This window comes from Nicotiana attenuata, unplaced genomic scaffold, assembly GCF_001879085.1.
Source record: "Nicotiana attenuata strain UT unplaced genomic scaffold, NIATTr2, whole genome shotgun sequence".
Taxonomy (NCBI): domain Eukaryota; kingdom Viridiplantae; phylum Streptophyta; class Magnoliopsida; order Solanales; family Solanaceae; genus Nicotiana; species Nicotiana attenuata.
In genome coordinates, this window is record NW_017672324.1 from 38,183 (window position 1) to 55,889 (window position 17,707).

Genomic DNA, 17,707 nt, shown 5'->3' on the forward strand with positions numbered 1-17,707 from the left:
CGATTACTAGATTCAGGTGATACCCGAGTTACTATCCAGGACACGGCAACATCCTCCTTAGTAACTGAAGCGAAGGAATGCCAGTATGAGGATCCTGTGCTAGCTCATTATAGAGATACAGCCCCTCAAAAGGAGAAGACACCATTTGAGATTAGAGGATACGGAGTCCTCAGATACTGAGGTCGATTATGTGTTCCTAATGTGGCAGGGCTGCGCCAGCAGGTTATGGGAGAAACACACTATTCTCATTATTCTGTTTATCCAGGAGCGACAAAAATGTATCATGATATCAGGGAAATATGCTGGTGGGATGAAATGAAGAAGGATATAGCAGAGTTTGTTGCTCAGTGCCTTAATTGTTAGTAGGTTAAGATTGAGCATCAAAAACTCGGTGGATTATTGCATGCTATAGAGATTCTGACTTGGAAATTAGAAGTAATTAATATGGATTTCATCATAGGCTTACCTCGTACCCAGCGTAGGTTTGATTCTATATGGGTTGTTGTGGATAAACTTACAAAATCAGCCCATTTTCTGCCTGTCAAGACTACGCATTCAGCAGAGGATTATGCAAGGCTTTACATTAAGGAGATAATACGACTTCATGGTGTCCCTATATCTATTATCTCAGATAGAGGTGCTCAGTTTACAGCAAATTTCTGGAGGTCCTTCCAAAAAGGATTTGGGACTCAAGTAACTCTTAGTACAACATTTCATCCCCAGACAGACGGTCAGGCTGAGCGTACTATTCAGACACTGTAGGATATGCTACGGGCTTGTGTGATAGACTTCAGGGGTAGCTGGGATGATCATATTCCACTTGTTGAGTTCGCATATAATAATAGCTATCATTCCAGCATTCAGATGGCTCCATACGAAGCTCTTTACGAATGGAAGTCTAGGTCACCTATCGGATGGTTCGAGGTTGGGGAAACTAAGTTAGTAGGACCAGATTTAGTACAACAGGCAGTTGAGAAGATTAAGCTTATACGGAAAAGGCTATTAGCAGCTCAGAGTCGTCAGAAGTCCTATGTAAATAATCGACGACGAGACTTGGAGTTTTGGGTAGATGACTGGGTATTCCTAAAGGTATCACCGATGAAAGGCGTTATGAGATTCGGTAAGAAAGGAAAGCTTAGCCCTCGGTACATTGGACCTTATAAGATCATACGCAGAGTAGGCCAGGTAGTATATGAGTTTGACTTGCCTTCCAACTTGGAGTCAGTACATCCTGTTTTTCATGTGTCTATGCTCCGTAAGTGTATCGGAGATCCTTCTAGATCATTCCAATTGACGATGTTCAGGTCACAAAGCAGCTATCATATGAGGAAGCTCCTATTGCTATACTAGATAGACAGGTTCGGAGATTGAGAACTAAAGACGTATCTTCGTTTAAAGTACTTTGGAGGAACAATAATATGGAGGAGATGACTTGGGAAGCTGAAAGACATGAAGTCTAGGTATCCTCAATTGTTTCCGCTTCCGAAGGAGGATCGGACTGAGATATCACAGCCTTAGGTACGTATATGGTACTTGATTCTTATGTTAGTTATTGTCCTTGGTCGTGTGAGGCCATTAGAGTTATTGATGATTGTGGACCTGTATGGCTTTGTATTGTTGGGTTTCCTGTCTGACAGGTTGGTAGTGGTGCCATTACAGAGGAGACTCTGCCAAAATTTCTATAGATCTCGGGGAGTTTAACATTCGAGGACGAATATTTCTAAAGGGGGAAGATTGTTACATCATGTACGTCCCAAGGCAACATATAATGAATATGAGACTTGTTAACCATGATTTAAATGATTTAAAAGTCATAATATGACTATATATGATGTTTGGATAGAAAATATAAAGTTTGGGAAAAATCGGATTTAAGTTGCGGAAAAACCGACTAAGGATTTGCCTTGTATGGAGCTTTTTGAGAAATACATTTCGTGCACTGTGTGAGGTATTTTTGGGACATATTATATACCAAATTGAAGGTCTTGGAGTTTAGTTTCCAATTCACTTAACCTTTCATTTATACGACATCCGGATAAAAAGATATAAGCGTCAGAAGATGGGCTAATGCGAGGGTGCCAAGCTAGCACCTCTTTGCCTTTTCAAAAGTTTATATCTTGGTTTTAGCTCGTCTCTCTCTTCACTTTTACATAAAGCCAGACCAAAGAACACCATAAAAACCTTTCCTTAAGCTCTTCAAAGGGTTCCAAGAATACTAACATCCAGGGTACGAAATCGAGAAGCAACAACATCAGAACGATCCCTACGATGTAAGTATCATTATATCGCCTCTCTTTTCTCTTTGTAGTTCGATTTTTGCAAGTTAATTCATAGTTAAGAAACGTCTAATTTTTGTAATTAAGTGTTTAAATATCAAGGAAGGTTGAAAAGTGGTTTCCTCATAGTTAGAACTCACGGGACGGTGATTGGAAGTCGTGAGTTCGATTTTTTTCCACTTTTAGTTTTCTGTTTTGTAGTCCATTTGTGTTGGCCTATTTTGCTACTGATTTATGGAGTTTGGAAGGATAAAAGGCATGGAGAAACACCACATGTGATAGGGTAGTAGGTTGGTCACTCGTCGTTGCATTTTCAGGCTAATTGATATGTTGTTGATTGGGTGTGTTATGATATATTTGGGGTTTTTGTTGTATTAAAGGTTCCAAATTGTAATTAGGTTGGTTTTGAGTTGCTGATTGTATTGTGTTTGTATCTCGCCTATAGTAGGCCTGAGGGAGCAGTAAAATCAGGGGAAATGCTGCCCGTTTTATTTTAGAATTAAGTTATCGTTTGACATACGTAATACACTGGCGCCATCTAAGTCGTACATGTATTTCTTTGTTATAGGGTTGGCGCGCTAGTTATCAAAAGCTTGTTGTGGAATTGCATTGACGACTTGAGGTATGTTAAGGCTATCCCTCCTTTCCTTTTGGCATGATCCATATGATACAACGAAGCGAGCAAGCATGCAACTTTCACAAATGATTCTATTCTTAGAAGTACTAGGGTTGCCTATGTTTTGGATTCCCCATATGTCCTACTATCATATCGTCTGTTCATGGGTCTCATGATGTTCCGAGAGATCTTATTGACTTACTTCATTATGCATTGCATCCATTTATGCATGTATATTGACCCATGACCAGATGGCGTTATATACGTGTATAGTATATTTATATGGGGTATGGGGAAAGGTTATGGTGTTATACATGCACCACCACCTGATTAGCTGGTATACGTTTATGATTTTACCCATGGAGGCTGAGATGATATGATGGGATGCCCTCAGAGGCTTTATGATGTTATTTACGCATATACCTATGCATGACATGACATTTATACGCATATGCATGACATTATAAATGTTTCATGATTCATAGAGCTATTCAGACTTACATGTTGACTCCTTTACTCCACGTTTCTTTCATGTCTTTATATACTGATTTTATGCCTTACATACTTGGTACATTATTCGTACTGACGCCCCTATTGCCTAAGGGCTTGCATTCCATGCCCGCAGGTGCAGGTTGACAGGCTGACGGTCCCCCTTCTTAGGATCCTTGCTCAGCAAGAGTTGGTGTGCTCCATTTGATCCAGAGCTACTATTGATTTTGGTACGATACTTTTGTATACATATGGGTATGACGGGGCCCACTCCCGTCCTTTATACAGTGTACTCTCTATTAGAGGTCTGTAGATAGTCATGTGTTGTTAGATAGTATGAGTCCTTTTCAGCTCGCCATGTTGTATTCCGTATATATATGTATATATGTCTTTTGGGCATGTTTTTCCGCGTATGTTATTCACATGAATCAGTATTTTATTGCCAGGCGTTATGCATGACCTACACTTATTTCATGTTATATCTTAGACATATGCTTAGGAATGTTCGATACGTAGAACTCGGGCACTCGTCACGCCCCATCGGTTTGGGTCGTGACACAAAACGTCGATTAAAATCTCAAAATTCGGCCTAAGGATCTTCCACATTTTTCCCCCAATTTCTCAATCCAAAATTTTAATTAAATGGTGAAATTAACGATAGATTAGTGAATATTAATCATAAACAAGTCAAGAATCCTTACCCAAATATTTCCTCTGATAAATCCTCGACATTTTGCCTCAATCCGAGCTCTATATCTCAAAAACTGAAGAAAAAGGCAAACCCTCGATTTTAAATCATTCTGCCCGGTGAACCGCATCTGTGGACAAGGAACCGCTTCAGCGATGCTGCACCTGCGGAAAAACATCGCAGGTGCGGAAAACACTTAAGTCCTGGGCTTCCGCTTTTGCAGACAAAGGGTCCGCATTTGCGAGACCGCTTTTGCAGGATGAAGATCGCACTTGCGATCAAATGCGCTTCCGCGCCCCTACCTTCGCAGAAGTGAAGGCGCTTCTGCGAAAAATGTTTTGCTTCTTCGACCACTGCTGGGCAAGGCCAGCTCTACATCTGCGACTTAAAGCTTGCTTTTGCGAGTCCGCACCTGCGGCTAATCCCACCGCAGGTGCGATGACACCAGAAAGAGCCCAGCATCAGTCATTCCTCTAAGTCCAAAATGAATCCGATAATGATCCGAAACACTCCCGAGGCCCCCAGGACATCAACCAAAGATACCAACGATTCCTAATATGTCTACGAACTTAGTCGAGCCCACAAATCACATCAAACAACATCAAAAACATGAATCGCACCCCAATTCAAGCTTAAATGGACTTTTACACTTCTAACTTCTACATCTGATGCCGAAACCAATCAAAACACGTCCGATTGACCTTAAATTTTGCACAAAAGTCACAAATAACACCATGGACCTACTCCAACTTCCAGAACTCCAATCCGACCCCGATATAAAAAAATTCGACTCTCGGTCAAACTTTGCAAAAATGCCACTTTTGCCATTTCAAACCTAATTCAACTACGGACCTCCAAATCACAATTCGGACACGCTCCTAAGTCTAAAATCACCCAACGTAGCTAACGAAATTGACAAAACTCCATTCCGAAGTCGTCTTCGCATAGGTCAAACTACGGTCAAATTCCTAGAACTTAAGCTTCCATTTTAGGGACTAAGTGTCCCATTTCACTTCGAAACTAAAAATAAATCCTCCTGGCAAGTCACGTAGCCACCAAATGAAATAGTTGGATGCAATAAATAGGGGTTTGGGGATAATACTCTCAAAACAACCGGGCGGGTCGTTACAAATTCTCTTCCTATAAGTAATCATTTATAATTTCTTATGTTATATGCTATTAGTTCCCGAATCTTTAAAACAGTTATCAAATCTAATTTGTGAAAATTACCTATAAATAGGTAATGGATTTACAATTGCATCGCATAATCTATCTATCTATATTATTAAAAGAAGAAGAAAAAGCATCCACATTAAGCTAAGTGGCATCCTCACAATAGGCCAGTTGGCAATTTAGGACAAAGTTAGTAAGGTTAAGTAATAATTAGTGTCTTTTTGTATTTAAATTTATAAAAAAAATTAAATTATACATTATGTGTTGTTAATAATTAGTTACTCTTTGAATTTGAATTTAAACATACTTAACTATTTTTTTTACGAAATTTTTTATTTTATATATTTAAAATTATTTCTATATTACGCTCAATGCCATCTTTCAAGTTTGGCACTTAGAATCATCTAGTTACAACTACCATAGATATACATAATTTCATCCGACGATATTCTTCTACCGATAAGGAATTCAACTATTATGCTAATGAAGACATTACTGCAAAGATTGAGGAAGGAGATGGGCCTTCTGATATTCCTTTAGAAATGCAAGGCAAGTCTTCTACTAATATGGAGGCGTTGTATAATAGAAGTAAATATAAAATTGTTGAGAAATATTATCATGTGTGAGTGACTTTACTTATTATTTCATGGTGGATTATCTATATATAGTAATATGTCGAATAGACTTCTAATTCATATTGAATAATGTATTTTGATTATTCAAATCATCATGTAACAATAAGTAATTATACTAGATAGTATTATATGCTTTGGTATAACTAAAATTGATTTACTTTAATATGTTTGTTTACTTTATGTTTATATTTTAATTAAATAAAATAAAAATACTAAAAGTCTCCTATGATAAATATTTAAGTTCATTTTCCTCTTTAAAAGAATTATAAGACATTGGGACTATCCTTTTTGATAATCACTCAAAAGCACTTTTTAGGAAGATTGGTCAAACACAATTTGTATACTAAATGTTGCAAAAAGTACTTATTAAATGAATTGGCTTAACACAAATTGTGTTTTTTTCAAAAGTACTTCTGAAAAAAGTACTTCCAAAAAAAAGTAATTTTCAAAATAAGTAGATTTTGGCAGCTTGGCCAAACAAGCTCTTAGAGGCGCTTTTAAAAAGCTTGGTCAAATACTAATTGCTGCTCAAAAGTGTTTTTCAAATTAATTAGCCAAATACAAACTGGTTCTCACCAAAAATTTTGAAAAAAAAGCACTTTTGATCCTTGAGCTTAGGCCGAACATGCTATAACCTTGCATTTGGTATTTTTCTCTTTTCCATATCTTTTTCAATTTTTATCTCCTAAATTTCTCTTAAAAGTATAAACCACACATGTTTTAAGTCTCACCATCTCTTTCCAAAAAGGAAAAAGTCTGTCATCGCCACTTGCCTTGGTCAATTTCTTTTGTTATATCTGTCATAATTAAAAAAAATATAAATGAAAAAAGCCACCGATCCAAGTACAAGTCCACTAGCAGCACGATTTCTACTTAATCCAATTATTATCACTACTTAATTAATGAATCAATCTGTACATTTAAAATTCTACATTTCCAATTTCATTTTTCCAAATTAAAGTGTTTTTCATTCAAACAGATTCGGATTTCAGACAGGCTGGTGGCGGTTGACTTTGAAGGCTGGCTGCCACACTCTGCTACACAGCTAGATTGATAATTCAAACATATATTTCCTTTCCTCAGACAAAAATGGTATAGAGTAGGAGGATTGGGGGATTTTCAAAGAAAAAGTGAAAAAAATTATGGCTTGGAACAATCCATTTAAGGAAATGGCGAATTCCAAGCCATTATTCTTGACGATCTATGCAACGGTGTTGATCGGGATAGTATTCTCTTCTGTTTATGTGTTTTCAGCCATTTACTCTTCTCCTCATTCCTCCACCTTCTCTCTCTCCATTGCTCCTTCTGCTTCTTCAGGTACTTTAACAATTGCATTTGGCATTTTTGGGTTTATGCTTTTCTAATTTACTTATGTGTATATCTGTATGAGTTTAAGTTCTATACACTGACCGTGTAAAATATCCACTTAATTACAGGTAAATCTCTTGAACATTAGTTGGTAATCTCACAAAAATGAATTCACTGATTGGTTTAAAATAATCATTACACTATATAACTTTGTATATACTTAACCCATCAGTGGTTCATTAACTTTGTTCATTAGCTGCTTATGTCTTGAGAATGGTTTTTCCCCCTTCTACCTTATAAGATTTTGAGGTTTGCTTTTATGAGCCTTTTATTTTTCTTTTGGGTGGGGTGGGGCAGGGTCCAGTGGGTTGTATGACATTTGAGTTGGTTGGTGATCATTGTACTTAAGAATAGATTTCTGCTTTCGGGTTTTTTCTACAATACTTGTATGTTTGTGTGTGTTTATAGGTGTGTACTAGGGTGTCTGGAGAAATTTAAAAAAGAAAACTTGCATTTTTGCACTGACTTTCCAGTTTAGCAATGGTCTACGTAATTTGTTGACATTGGTTACGTCTTGAAAAAAGAGTGTTCTCTTCTATTTTTATTAGATTCTGAAGTTTGTACATTCACGAGCATTATTCTTTTCCCTGGTTTCTGTCTTCTTTGTATGAAGATAGTTATAGAAGATAGAATTTAAAGAGAACTAGTCCTTTGAGGATTCCAATATCTTGAAGTATGATAGCAAATTATTTGCACTTGTGGAGCTGAATATAAGAAATAAGAGGGAAGAAGAGGACGCAATACTAGATCAAGAAAAGGAACATCATGACAGTGTTTTATGTTTGTGCTGGAAGACGAACGAATTGGTTTGGATTGACTTTTGTATCCAAGCAGCATTTGGTGCTTCAATTTTGAGCTCTGTGGTGACTGATTTATGTCACTGCTTCACTAATGAGTATGGAGGGTTGGTTAAATTTTTTCACCTATTTTAATTTGGCATTGGCGTAGTTGTCATATTAGTTGACTTGGATACGAAAAGTGTGTACATTGAGGTCGAAGTCTGACTCATCAATTTCGACTTTAACACTGTTTGGTTCCTATAATGTGAGAGGAGTGCAAGGAGAGAGAAAGTAACTGATTTATTTCCCGGAGGTGAAGCGTTGATGATTGATTATGATTTTTTTATATGTACGGAAGGGAAGAAGTGTAATATACTTCCTCCTTTTTGTTTAGTTTTGGACAGATTGTTAAAGTTCACGTGGAAGGGTACTCAACCCTTTTCTTTTACTGCGCCTTGTCTTTTACTTCCTTAACATAGCAGGAAGTGATCTGTACCCACAACTTCTACTTCCATTCCCCAGCTCCTTCTCTTTTTTACCGTAACCAAATACAGTGTTAGCATGCGATGGATTCTATTAGTTTCCAAGAACTAAATTTGTATTGTATAAATGATGAGTGACTTCTCGGCCACAGCCATACAAAGACCATTCACATTTGGAACTCTTGTGAGATGCATGTGTGGAGAAGAGTTACAAGCAATAGATTCCAAATTTGTTAATCCGATTGGAGCCTATCACTATGAGTACTTCATTGCTTACTCTCTAGTAGTTTGGCTTGCTTTGAATTGCAGTCCTCTAGTAGTGATTGTCGTCCAGCCATTGTCCGCATTCCTACAATGTAATGGCTAGAAGACTTGCTTATTTGATTAACTTTGAAGTCTATTATTAGCATTTATAAGGAAAAAAGGGGAAACATATGACTGCCAATCATATGACTGAGGTTTCTGGAGAATCATCTCCAGAAGGCAACAAGAGATAAGAGCACCTCAAATGCTTGAATTTTGCTGTTCTCTTCAATTTACCTTCCGTCAACATGTGTGTGTTTTGTCTGTGCTAGATATGTTTAAAACGAGTTTGTCTGTATTTCCTTCTTCTTCCTCTCCACTGCCCATTTTTTGTTCTTTCTACTGTACAAAAGAAAATCAGAGCAATGAATTTCTGTTCCAGATGCAAAAGCAGAACCTTCTAGTCAAGCATCAAATTTTTCTCGTCTACAAGCAGATGGTGATTCAACAGCACTGAATCCCCAGCTTCAAAGCAAATTATTGAAGCCAATTTGGACAGTTCCCCCAGCGGGTTCAAAGATGCCAGATTTAGAAAGTTTCAGATTATCAAAAGAACTGGTTCAGGAAAGAGTTATAGGCAATGTTGTAGTTGTGACCTTTGGTAACTATGCTTTCATGGATTTTATCTTGACGTGGGTTAAACATTTGACGGATATGGGTGTTGAAAACCTTCTCGTTGGTAAGTGATAAATGTATGTCTTTCAATAAACTCTGTTTGTTGATAGAGAGGATAATATTTTGATCACTTGATTTGTGAAAAAACCACTAAGTCTGTGATTGTCAGGTGCAATGGACACAAAGCTATTAGAGGCTCTTTATTGGAAAGGAGTACCAGTTTTTGATATGGGTAGCCATATGAGCACCGTAGATGTTGGATGGGGTTCACCAACATTTCACAAAATGGGGAGAGAGAAAGTTGTACTCATAGATTCTATCTTACCTTTTGGCTTTGAACTCCTAATGTGTGATACCGATATGGTGTGGTTAAAGGTAATGCCTTGTCTATCTACTCGTCTTTTCAATCCTAGCTGATTTTTGAGAGTTTCTGGTGATTGATAGCAAATTTAGGTCTTATTATGACTTATTTAATTGGTGTAGTTAAAGGTAATGATTTGCTTATCTACTCACCCATCTTTTGAAGACTAGCTGATATATGAGAACTTCTGGATAATTAAAAGTTTAGGGCTTATTATGAGTTGTTAATTGGTTAACTAGATGGGTAGTACTTCAATTTGATGAGTTCAGGGTAGGTGCTTAAAAGAAAGACTATTTTTGTGTTCAAAAGGATAGGATTTCATTCTTTCCCTCTCTTGCAAAGAAAAGGAGTGGGACAAGAAGCAGAAAAGGCAATGCTTAATCCCCCCGCCCAAAAAAAGAAGGAAAAAACAGGAAAACCAGTTTAGGAGTTGCACTGAATATCATTAGGTGAAACATGAACATGACATTGCCTCAGGCACCATATGAAATCAAGATGAAAACCTATATTCATGATGATCAACTGATAATACTCTACCATAATATATCAATAGAAGAAAAATGATCTCCACCATTTATCTGGAAAAGAACACGGATACCTTAAACCTAGCACCTCCTTTTTTGTATGAATATTGGAGCAGACCAAATCGAAAGCAACTTATCAGTATTTTTAGTTGCAAGTTTATTAACCTTCCAGAGGAAGTAAGAAAATAAAAAACTTGTTGAACACTGCAAAGCTTTGTAAACTCTGTAAAATTATTTCTTACATCTAATGATTTATAACTTGGTAAAGTTAGGCTAGATCAGACAAGCTGTGTTAGGAAATCTAGAGAATATGTGAGACCCCAAATTCTAGAAGACAAGATACTCGCTCTTCCTTGTGCATACTTCCTGCATCAACGGTCATTCCTTATATGGATATAAAATTGTCTGCAAATATATTGATACTCTGCTTTTTAGTGCATTATTAGTGGCATGTCGGCGAAATATGGGGAGAATAATCAATTTATTCAGCTAGCACTTTTCCAGTTAACATGAATGACCTTCTTTCTTACTATATTTTTATTGGGGGATGCTAGTTTAATTTGGTGTAAGAGGGGAGAAGTTGGTGTTTCTGAGTCCATGTACCAGAACCTATATTACCTGTGGAATTTAACTTCGTGTACTATTTCTACTCAAGCTGTTAACGTCTTCTCTATTTTATCTGTACACTAATTTCTTAAGTGTTTTCCTATTGTTGCATCCTCTCATATTTTCTTGCTGTCTGCTTAGCCTGTATCTCTCTCTAGGTGCTTTGAGGAATTCTTGTTTCGCGCTCTTTTTATTTTTATATTTTATATTCTTTTGATAAGTGGAATTTTCGTGTTGCTTTATCTTCACCTTGCCAATTCTAATGCCAAATTCTGCATGCTATGTTCAATGAACAGAATCCTCTTCCTTATATTGCACGTTTCCCTGAAGCAGATGTATTGACCTCTACTGATCAAGTTGTACCAACAGTTACCGATGACAGATTGGACATGTGGCAACAAGGTAAGACTTCGATGGAAACAAAGCTTTTCAAAGGATGGTGAATCACCATGTGACTTCAAATTGTTCTTATGTCATCCTTTATTGTAACTTCTTTTGTAAGTTTGTCAATAGAGATAAGTTGGTTCCAAGACATTTTCATGCTTGGCATAATATTAGATTTTAGCTTTAATGGAGCTGACTAATCACGAGGGTGTTACTTGTAATGGAGAACAGCTTTGTTCTGTTTTTATCCAAAGTGTGTGCTTACTTACTGTCTAGACCTTTCTTGTTCATCACTATTTTAAAGTGGATTATTAGTACGTGATTGATATCTTATTAGCTATGGAATATAAGTGTTTGATAACCAGTGACGTTACACTTCTATACTGCTCGGTAGCTAAATGAAGCAGCATCCTTCCTTTTCAACGTGGAAGATGTGGCTTTTGCTTTTGATTTTGGCATCCACTGAAATTCATTGACCTATTCCTTATAGAGGGATAGGGTGTATAAAGGTGATTAGTCTTGCTGAGTGCAAATAAGGAAGCTTAGAGGGCAATTCACTTGAAATCTGAATGTGTTCTGACTACTATCGGTCTGTGGTTCTTATAAGGCTTCAATGCGAAACTCATAACGTGTCTTATGCTCCACTTTATGCATCACAACAGACTCATAATGATCTTTTGATGCACAAGAAATTATAGTTTCCTGAGATGCTTAGATTTCATTGTTTGTTTTCAAGCTGTGGCTTTGGGATTCTATAAATGGTACTATCATGTACGTTGGATGGAATTGCATAGAACGATCTTTAAATGCAACTGCATGCAAAGATCATAGTTCTAAATCCGGTTCCCAGATCTTGTAAGCGAAGACGAAAAGCTTTAGTGAGCTTGGACTACTTTGTAGGCGTGGAGAGATACAAATTTTTAGTGTCAATCGTGATTTTTGTCTACACATTTTAAGGGAGGTCCGTGTCTTTTCTCCAAACATTTGCTTGGGAGACCTTGTCTCCAAACATTTTCTAACCTGTGAATTTATTTTTTTGTCTGTGGGGAAGTCTATCGGTAGGGTGAAGCCATATGCATGGAGTTAGAGAATCGGACTCCTTCTTAAAAAGAATTAGAGAATTGGACTCCTACCCAAAAAAAAAATTCTTAGAACCCTTAACATTAGGTGTTAACTAATCTCTGCAGTCCGCGATACTTCACTTCTCCTGGGCACATCATAGTTACTGGTATAGTTGATGGGTCATTAAACAGTCCTTTGTTGTTTTATATATCCACAGTCTGGGAACCTATTGGTCTTCCTTTATTCTTGGGTATTAGGACGTCTTCGTCAGTCATTCTGTTAAATAAGAAGTTTCTGTCTTCCTTGCATAGTTGGCGCTGCTTATAATATCGGAATCTTCCACTGGCGGGCCACTGAGTCTTCAAAGAAACTGGCCAGGGAATGGAAAGAAATGATTTTAGCTGACGACAAGATATGGGATCAGAATGGTTTCAATGAACTTGTGCGCAGACAGTTGGGACCTTCTGTTGATGATGACAGTGGGCTCGTCTATGCTTATGATGGAAATCTCAAGCTTGGTCTTCTCCCAGCAAGTATTTTTTGTAGTGGGCACACCTATTTTGTCCAGGTAATTCCTCACTTTGGAGATTTTTTATTTCTTTTCTCATCCTGATATTAAAATCCTGTTGACTCGCTTGATGAAAATGTTAATCTTTCCTAATTTTTCCTCAGAAGTAGATGCTTACTCCTGAATTTTGACTTTCGTAACTGCAGAATGTTCCTAATGCTCCTTTTGCCATTGCAGGCTATGTTTCAACATCTAAGATTGGAGCCTTATGCTGTACATACAACATTCCAATATGCTGGAACTGAAGGAAAGCGTCACCGATTACGTGAAGCCATGGTGTTCTATGATTTACCTGAATACTATGATCCACCAGGTTTTCTTTACCCCTATTAGCATTCTAATCTCCTTATTTCGTATATCTCTAGCAGTGGTTCAGCATTCAATTTTCCTCTCCTTTCATTTTGCAAGTTTCTAGTCTCCCTCGGAGATGTCTCTCTTTTGTTTTTGCATCTTCTATGCCTGCGCATTGGACTATCTAACTAGTTTAACTTGAAAAAAAAGTGAATAGCTTATTTCCACCTGGCCTCCCTAGATCCCGTACGAATCCAACAACCACTTCGGGATGATGGAAGTTGTCGAAAGTCATGAACCAATATCTGACTGGACAGATGCAGTTATGCTTGAATCTTTGTACAACAACGACAATAACTATACCTCAATCCCAAGCAAGTTGGGGTTGGCTATGAATCCTCATTGACCATGCTGCTCCAATCAAGTTCATCTTAGACCCATATTCTACGTTTTTCACATTAGTAAATTACAACATATTTTGATTGACAAACCGCTACTTGTCTTTAGTTTTAAGCAAAGTTTGATCAAGAATAAGGTTCCTTTTGGCCTTAGAAGTCGGTACACTTTCCAATCTTGAAAATGAAGCTTGGACAAGTGAGCTTCCAAACAAATTTTGCCCCTTAATGTTGAAAGAAGTAATTGTGTTTTAAATGAATAAATCATATTACTTAGATCGAGATCAGACTATATTGGAAATATATCCCGCTTCCTACAAAATTTTACTAACAATGAATTTGGTGTAATAATTCCTTTTTTTTTCAAAAAATAAATAAGTATGCTTTGGTGTGTGTTAATTAATCCTTTGTGCAGGAGGGCTTTTAACTTTTAAGCCTTCAATCCCCAAGAACTTGTTACTGGATGGAGTGCACTCCATAGATACACACTTTGCTCTTGTTAATTATCAGGTAAGCAGTAGCCAACCCCAATCTGCTGTTTTATCTACAATTTTATGGACTTTCTTGCATGTTTAAAGTATGATTATTGAATTATTATCCCCTAGATGAAACAAATAAGGACTGCGCTTGCTGTTGCTTCGGTGCTGAATCGTACCTTGGTGAGATACTACCCTGATCATTTACTTATTAGCTTACATGCTTCATGTATTTTGTGAACTTTGCATTTCTGCCACGTATAGTGAGCTATAAGATGAGAAGATAAAAGATTTTGAAATTTATATGGATACTTCACACAATAAGTTACAATACGTTGGCCAATAAGCATGGCAGAAGCATCTCTGAACTTTGGATGCGTTTTGACATGATCCGACGTCCTTGTTCCTTTAATCATTAAGGCTGTTCAATTACCTTTTCTTTCATTGTTACGCGAAAAGCATACACCGTGATTTATGTTGTTCTTTGTGATTTTAGGTAATGCCCCCACTATGGTGCAGGTTAGATAGGTTGTGGTTTGGACATCCTGGTATTCTGGACGGTTCTTTAACAAGGCAACCTTTTGTTTGTCCTTTGGATCATGTTTTTGAGGTACATATTTCATTTTTTAAACTGGTACTATTTAAATGTCCTCACCTGATGACAAGAAAATTGTGACTAAAGCAAAGAAATTACTAAAAGGAAAATAGTTCTGTGCGATGAATTACTTTCACATTTGTTTTTGTGTGCGTGAGATCACATTGAGATGTGAATGTGGAGTTTCTGGAGTTTTAATACCTGTGTCTTGAATAGAAGTTAAAGGTCTGTTCGATCGTTCTCCATTGAGTAAAGGAAGTATGTCAATAGTCCAGAATATAATGTTGTTGTGAGAAAGAAGAGAATTTGAGAGAGAACACAGCTTGATTATTCCCTCATGGGCTTTAACTATGTTTACATGCCCTAAGAAAGGAAAGAAAATCAATACATGATTACAGCATATAACCATTGTCAATTTCTCTCTAGGACTATTAAGTTTCTATAGGTCCAATTTCATGGATACCGTAAAATAGTGTTGTATAAAATCTGCCAAAATAATCAAAGGTTAATGAAGGTTCCTCGTGTTCTGATATGTCAATATTTTTCAAGTTCAGTTTTCTTTCAGTAGTTTTTGGGTCATTGTTGTCTGTATATCTTAACTAACATACTCCTTCCAAATGTCAACTGTGTAAAGCATATCGAGAAAAATAGCAGTTGAGGTCATTGCTATGAACTTTTCTTTTCTACTTTAGAGCGTACTCCTTGTAAAGGAGAAAGCAGTTGTTCTTTTGATATTTGCATTTATGACCTGAAGTGCACTTCTCTGCACTCTAATTCACTGTCCAGAAGTTGTATAAAGGTCAAAGATGAGATGGATAGTTACGAGTCTTCACCTTTCTTGATCTTCTATTTTTTGTACAGGTTAATGTGATGTTGAAGGAAATGCCAAATGAGGAATTCGGACCTGGAATCAGTATTAGGGAGTACACAGTATTCGAGAATCCATCAATGCCACAAGAGGTGTTCCATTAGCTTCATACCTTGTCTACTCCAGAAGCTTGCATCATATACTAAATAGATTAATTCTCTCTTGTTATTCTTTCAGGTGAAAAAGTCGTGGCTTGATGTACATCTCTGCCAAGAAGGGTCACTTGGCTGTCAGGTTAACAGTACTAGTCAAACTGGGGTTCTCAAACTTCCCAAACACACTAATGAAGAAACGGTAATTCTGATTTATCTCTTTGCTTTTTTCTTGGACCAGGTCAACCCATCCCCTTATACCACTTTTTGGAGGGCTCTATAACTGGATCAACCTTCTCTTGTCTTAGTAATTCTGATTTCTTATCGGAAACAGATTACTACTATTGGCAAAAAGACGAACTTTCACAAAGTAGTTGACAACAGTGCTTACAAATTGATGTCGAAAATTTGCTCATTTCAGTAAAACCTGAACTAGTTGGTGATGGATTAGATATTTTCCCACTGTTACAAAACCAAGTACTACCTTAGAAATGAAACATGTCTACTGAAGTATAAGTGAGAAGACACCCAGAAGAAAAAACTGGTGGAGATGTGACAAGAGTAATACCTGATGCCTGGATAGTTTGAATAGTAACAACTAGGAATTTTATCTGGTTCAATGGCTGGCAACTTCTCCCACCCTAGAGTAGCCAGTGATTCAATTCTTACCAAGAAATACCTTTCCCTTCCCCTTCCCTGGAATCTCATTCATTGTACTCGGGAAAAGGAGGGGAGGGTAGAAACAGCAACATAATGTTACGTCTTCTAAAACTTTAAACTTTAATGAGCTCGTCATGTGCTTTTAGAAAGTATTAGTGTCACCAAATAGAAATAGCCGTTTATGTTCTAAACTTTGTTTATTATAAACAGTTGAAGACTGTATTCTCCAAGTTTAACGATGTGAAAGTAATCCAGTTCTCATCAATGCAAGATGCCTTTGATGGTTTCACGGACAAGGTAATATCCCCTCATTCTACTCTCCTTCCCCCACCTTTCTCCCTCCCTTTCAGTCTTTATATATTAGTTTTTGGTTAAATGAAACCGAGAATAATGTGTACTGAATTTGTAACAGACAAGGGAAGAACGATTCAGGAACCGTGTCAAGAGGTATGTAGGCATTTGGTGTTGTGTGGAGAATCACACACCAGGTCATATATACTATGATATGTATTGGGATGAGAAACCTGGTTGGAAAGCAGCACCTCCCAACTCTACGGAAGATGATCATCCGCCTTGGTGAGGCTTCCTGACCGTCAAGCTTGGACTCCATGAGTATTACCCTCCTAAGAACTGTGCAAAATCTGCTCCAATGCTCTTAACATCTTGCACTTCAAGAGGGCTGTAACAATGTTTCATAGAGAATGTACGTTAAAATTCATAGGCTTGGTATGGAGGATTAGTCCTTGATTAGGATAGGAAATATTTGCTTCTTTTTTTTTGTCCGTACAAGCAAGAAATTTTGATTGTTCAGACATAGAAAGTACAATAAGATGAATGTATGATCCTGATCTGAGCAATTTTCCTTCACAGAAGTTGCAGTGTCTAACATTTTCCCCAGGCTATAAGATTTCTGTTTTATAGGCTAAAAAGACCGGAAACGGCCTCTCTGTCCCTTCAGGGTAGGGGTAAGGTTTGCGTACATTCTACCCTCCCAAGACCCCACTAGTGGGATTCTACTGGGTGGTTGTTGTTGTTGTTGTAGGCTAAAAAGTGTTATCCATGTTGAATTATGATCATCTTATCTAAAAAAAAAGTAAATAGTGAGAGAGAACATACTTTTGTTACTGCTGATGCTGTGGGGTTTATACTATTGAAACAAAACAACAAATCAACAGTTCAACCATGGCAGCGGGGAGAAGAAGAATCTTCGTATCCAAGACCATCCCTTGCACACTTTATGCTTCAAATTGACTGTTTCATACGCCTCACAAAGTTTTCTTTTCAATAGTTAGATTATAACTTGTACTACACTTCAAATTTTAGTGAGTTGAAATGTTATTATTTACATATATCATTTTACTTAGCTAGCTTAAATCAATTTTGTAACATCTTTTTTTTGTT

General features: G+C 37.2%; 2 protein-coding genes across 2 annotated transcripts; both read left to right on the plus strand.

Moving 5' to 3' along the window:
- The first annotated feature begins 276 nt into the window (after nucleotides 1–276).
- On the plus strand, nucleotides 277–1,685 carry LOC109212750. Its single transcript, XM_019376423.1, has 5 exons — nucleotides 277–358; nucleotides 461–693; nucleotides 898–1,185; nucleotides 1,281–1,397; nucleotides 1,638–1,685. Exons 1-5 carry the CDS (start codon nucleotides 277–279, stop codon nucleotides 1,683–1,685), a joined length of 768 nt encoding a protein of 255 aa, XP_019231968.1.
- Nucleotides 1,686–6,710: 5,025 nt separating this feature from the next.
- Nucleotides 6,711–17,178, plus strand: LOC109212752 (arabinosyltransferase XEG113). The gene is made up of 13 exons (XM_019376424.1): nucleotides 6,711–7,194; nucleotides 9,192–9,488; nucleotides 9,594–9,799; nucleotides 11,212–11,317; nucleotides 12,673–12,929; nucleotides 13,107–13,242; nucleotides 14,031–14,125; nucleotides 14,221–14,274; nucleotides 14,588–14,701; nucleotides 15,548–15,646; nucleotides 15,732–15,848; nucleotides 16,517–16,603; nucleotides 16,719–17,178. Exons 1-13 carry the CDS (start codon nucleotides 7,020–7,022, stop codon nucleotides 16,884–16,886), a joined length of 1,911 nt encoding a protein of 636 aa, XP_019231969.1. The 5' UTR covers nucleotides 6,711–7,019; the 3' UTR covers nucleotides 16,887–17,178.
- The last annotated feature ends 529 nt before the right edge of the window (nucleotides 17,179–17,707 follow it).

Excerpts from the sequence above, each read along its gene's own strand:
- LOC109212750 (XM_019376423.1), top strand. The coding sequence starts at position 277 with ATGTATCATGATATCAGGGAAATATGCTGGTGGGATGAAATGAAGAAG. Across the intron at positions 694-897 it reads AAAAAGGATTTGGGACTCAA|TCTAGGTCACCTATCGGATG; the intron begins GTAACTCTTAGT and ends TACGAATGGAAG. Across the intron at positions 1,398-1,637 it reads AAGACGTATCTTCGTTTAAA|GTTGGTAGTGGTGCCATTAC; the intron begins GTACTTTGGAGG and ends CCTGTCTGACAG.
- LOC109212752 (XM_019376424.1), top strand. The coding sequence starts at position 7,020 with ATGGCTTGGAACAATCCATTTAAGGAAATGGCGAATTCCAAGCCATTA. Across the intron at positions 9,800-11,211 it reads CCGATATGGTGTGGTTAAAG|AATCCTCTTCCTTATATTGC; the intron begins GTAATGCCTTGT and ends TTCAATGAACAG. Across the intron at positions 13,243-14,030 it reads TGAATACTATGATCCACCAG|GAGGGCTTTTAACTTTTAAG; the intron begins GTTTTCTTTACC and ends TCCTTTGTGCAG.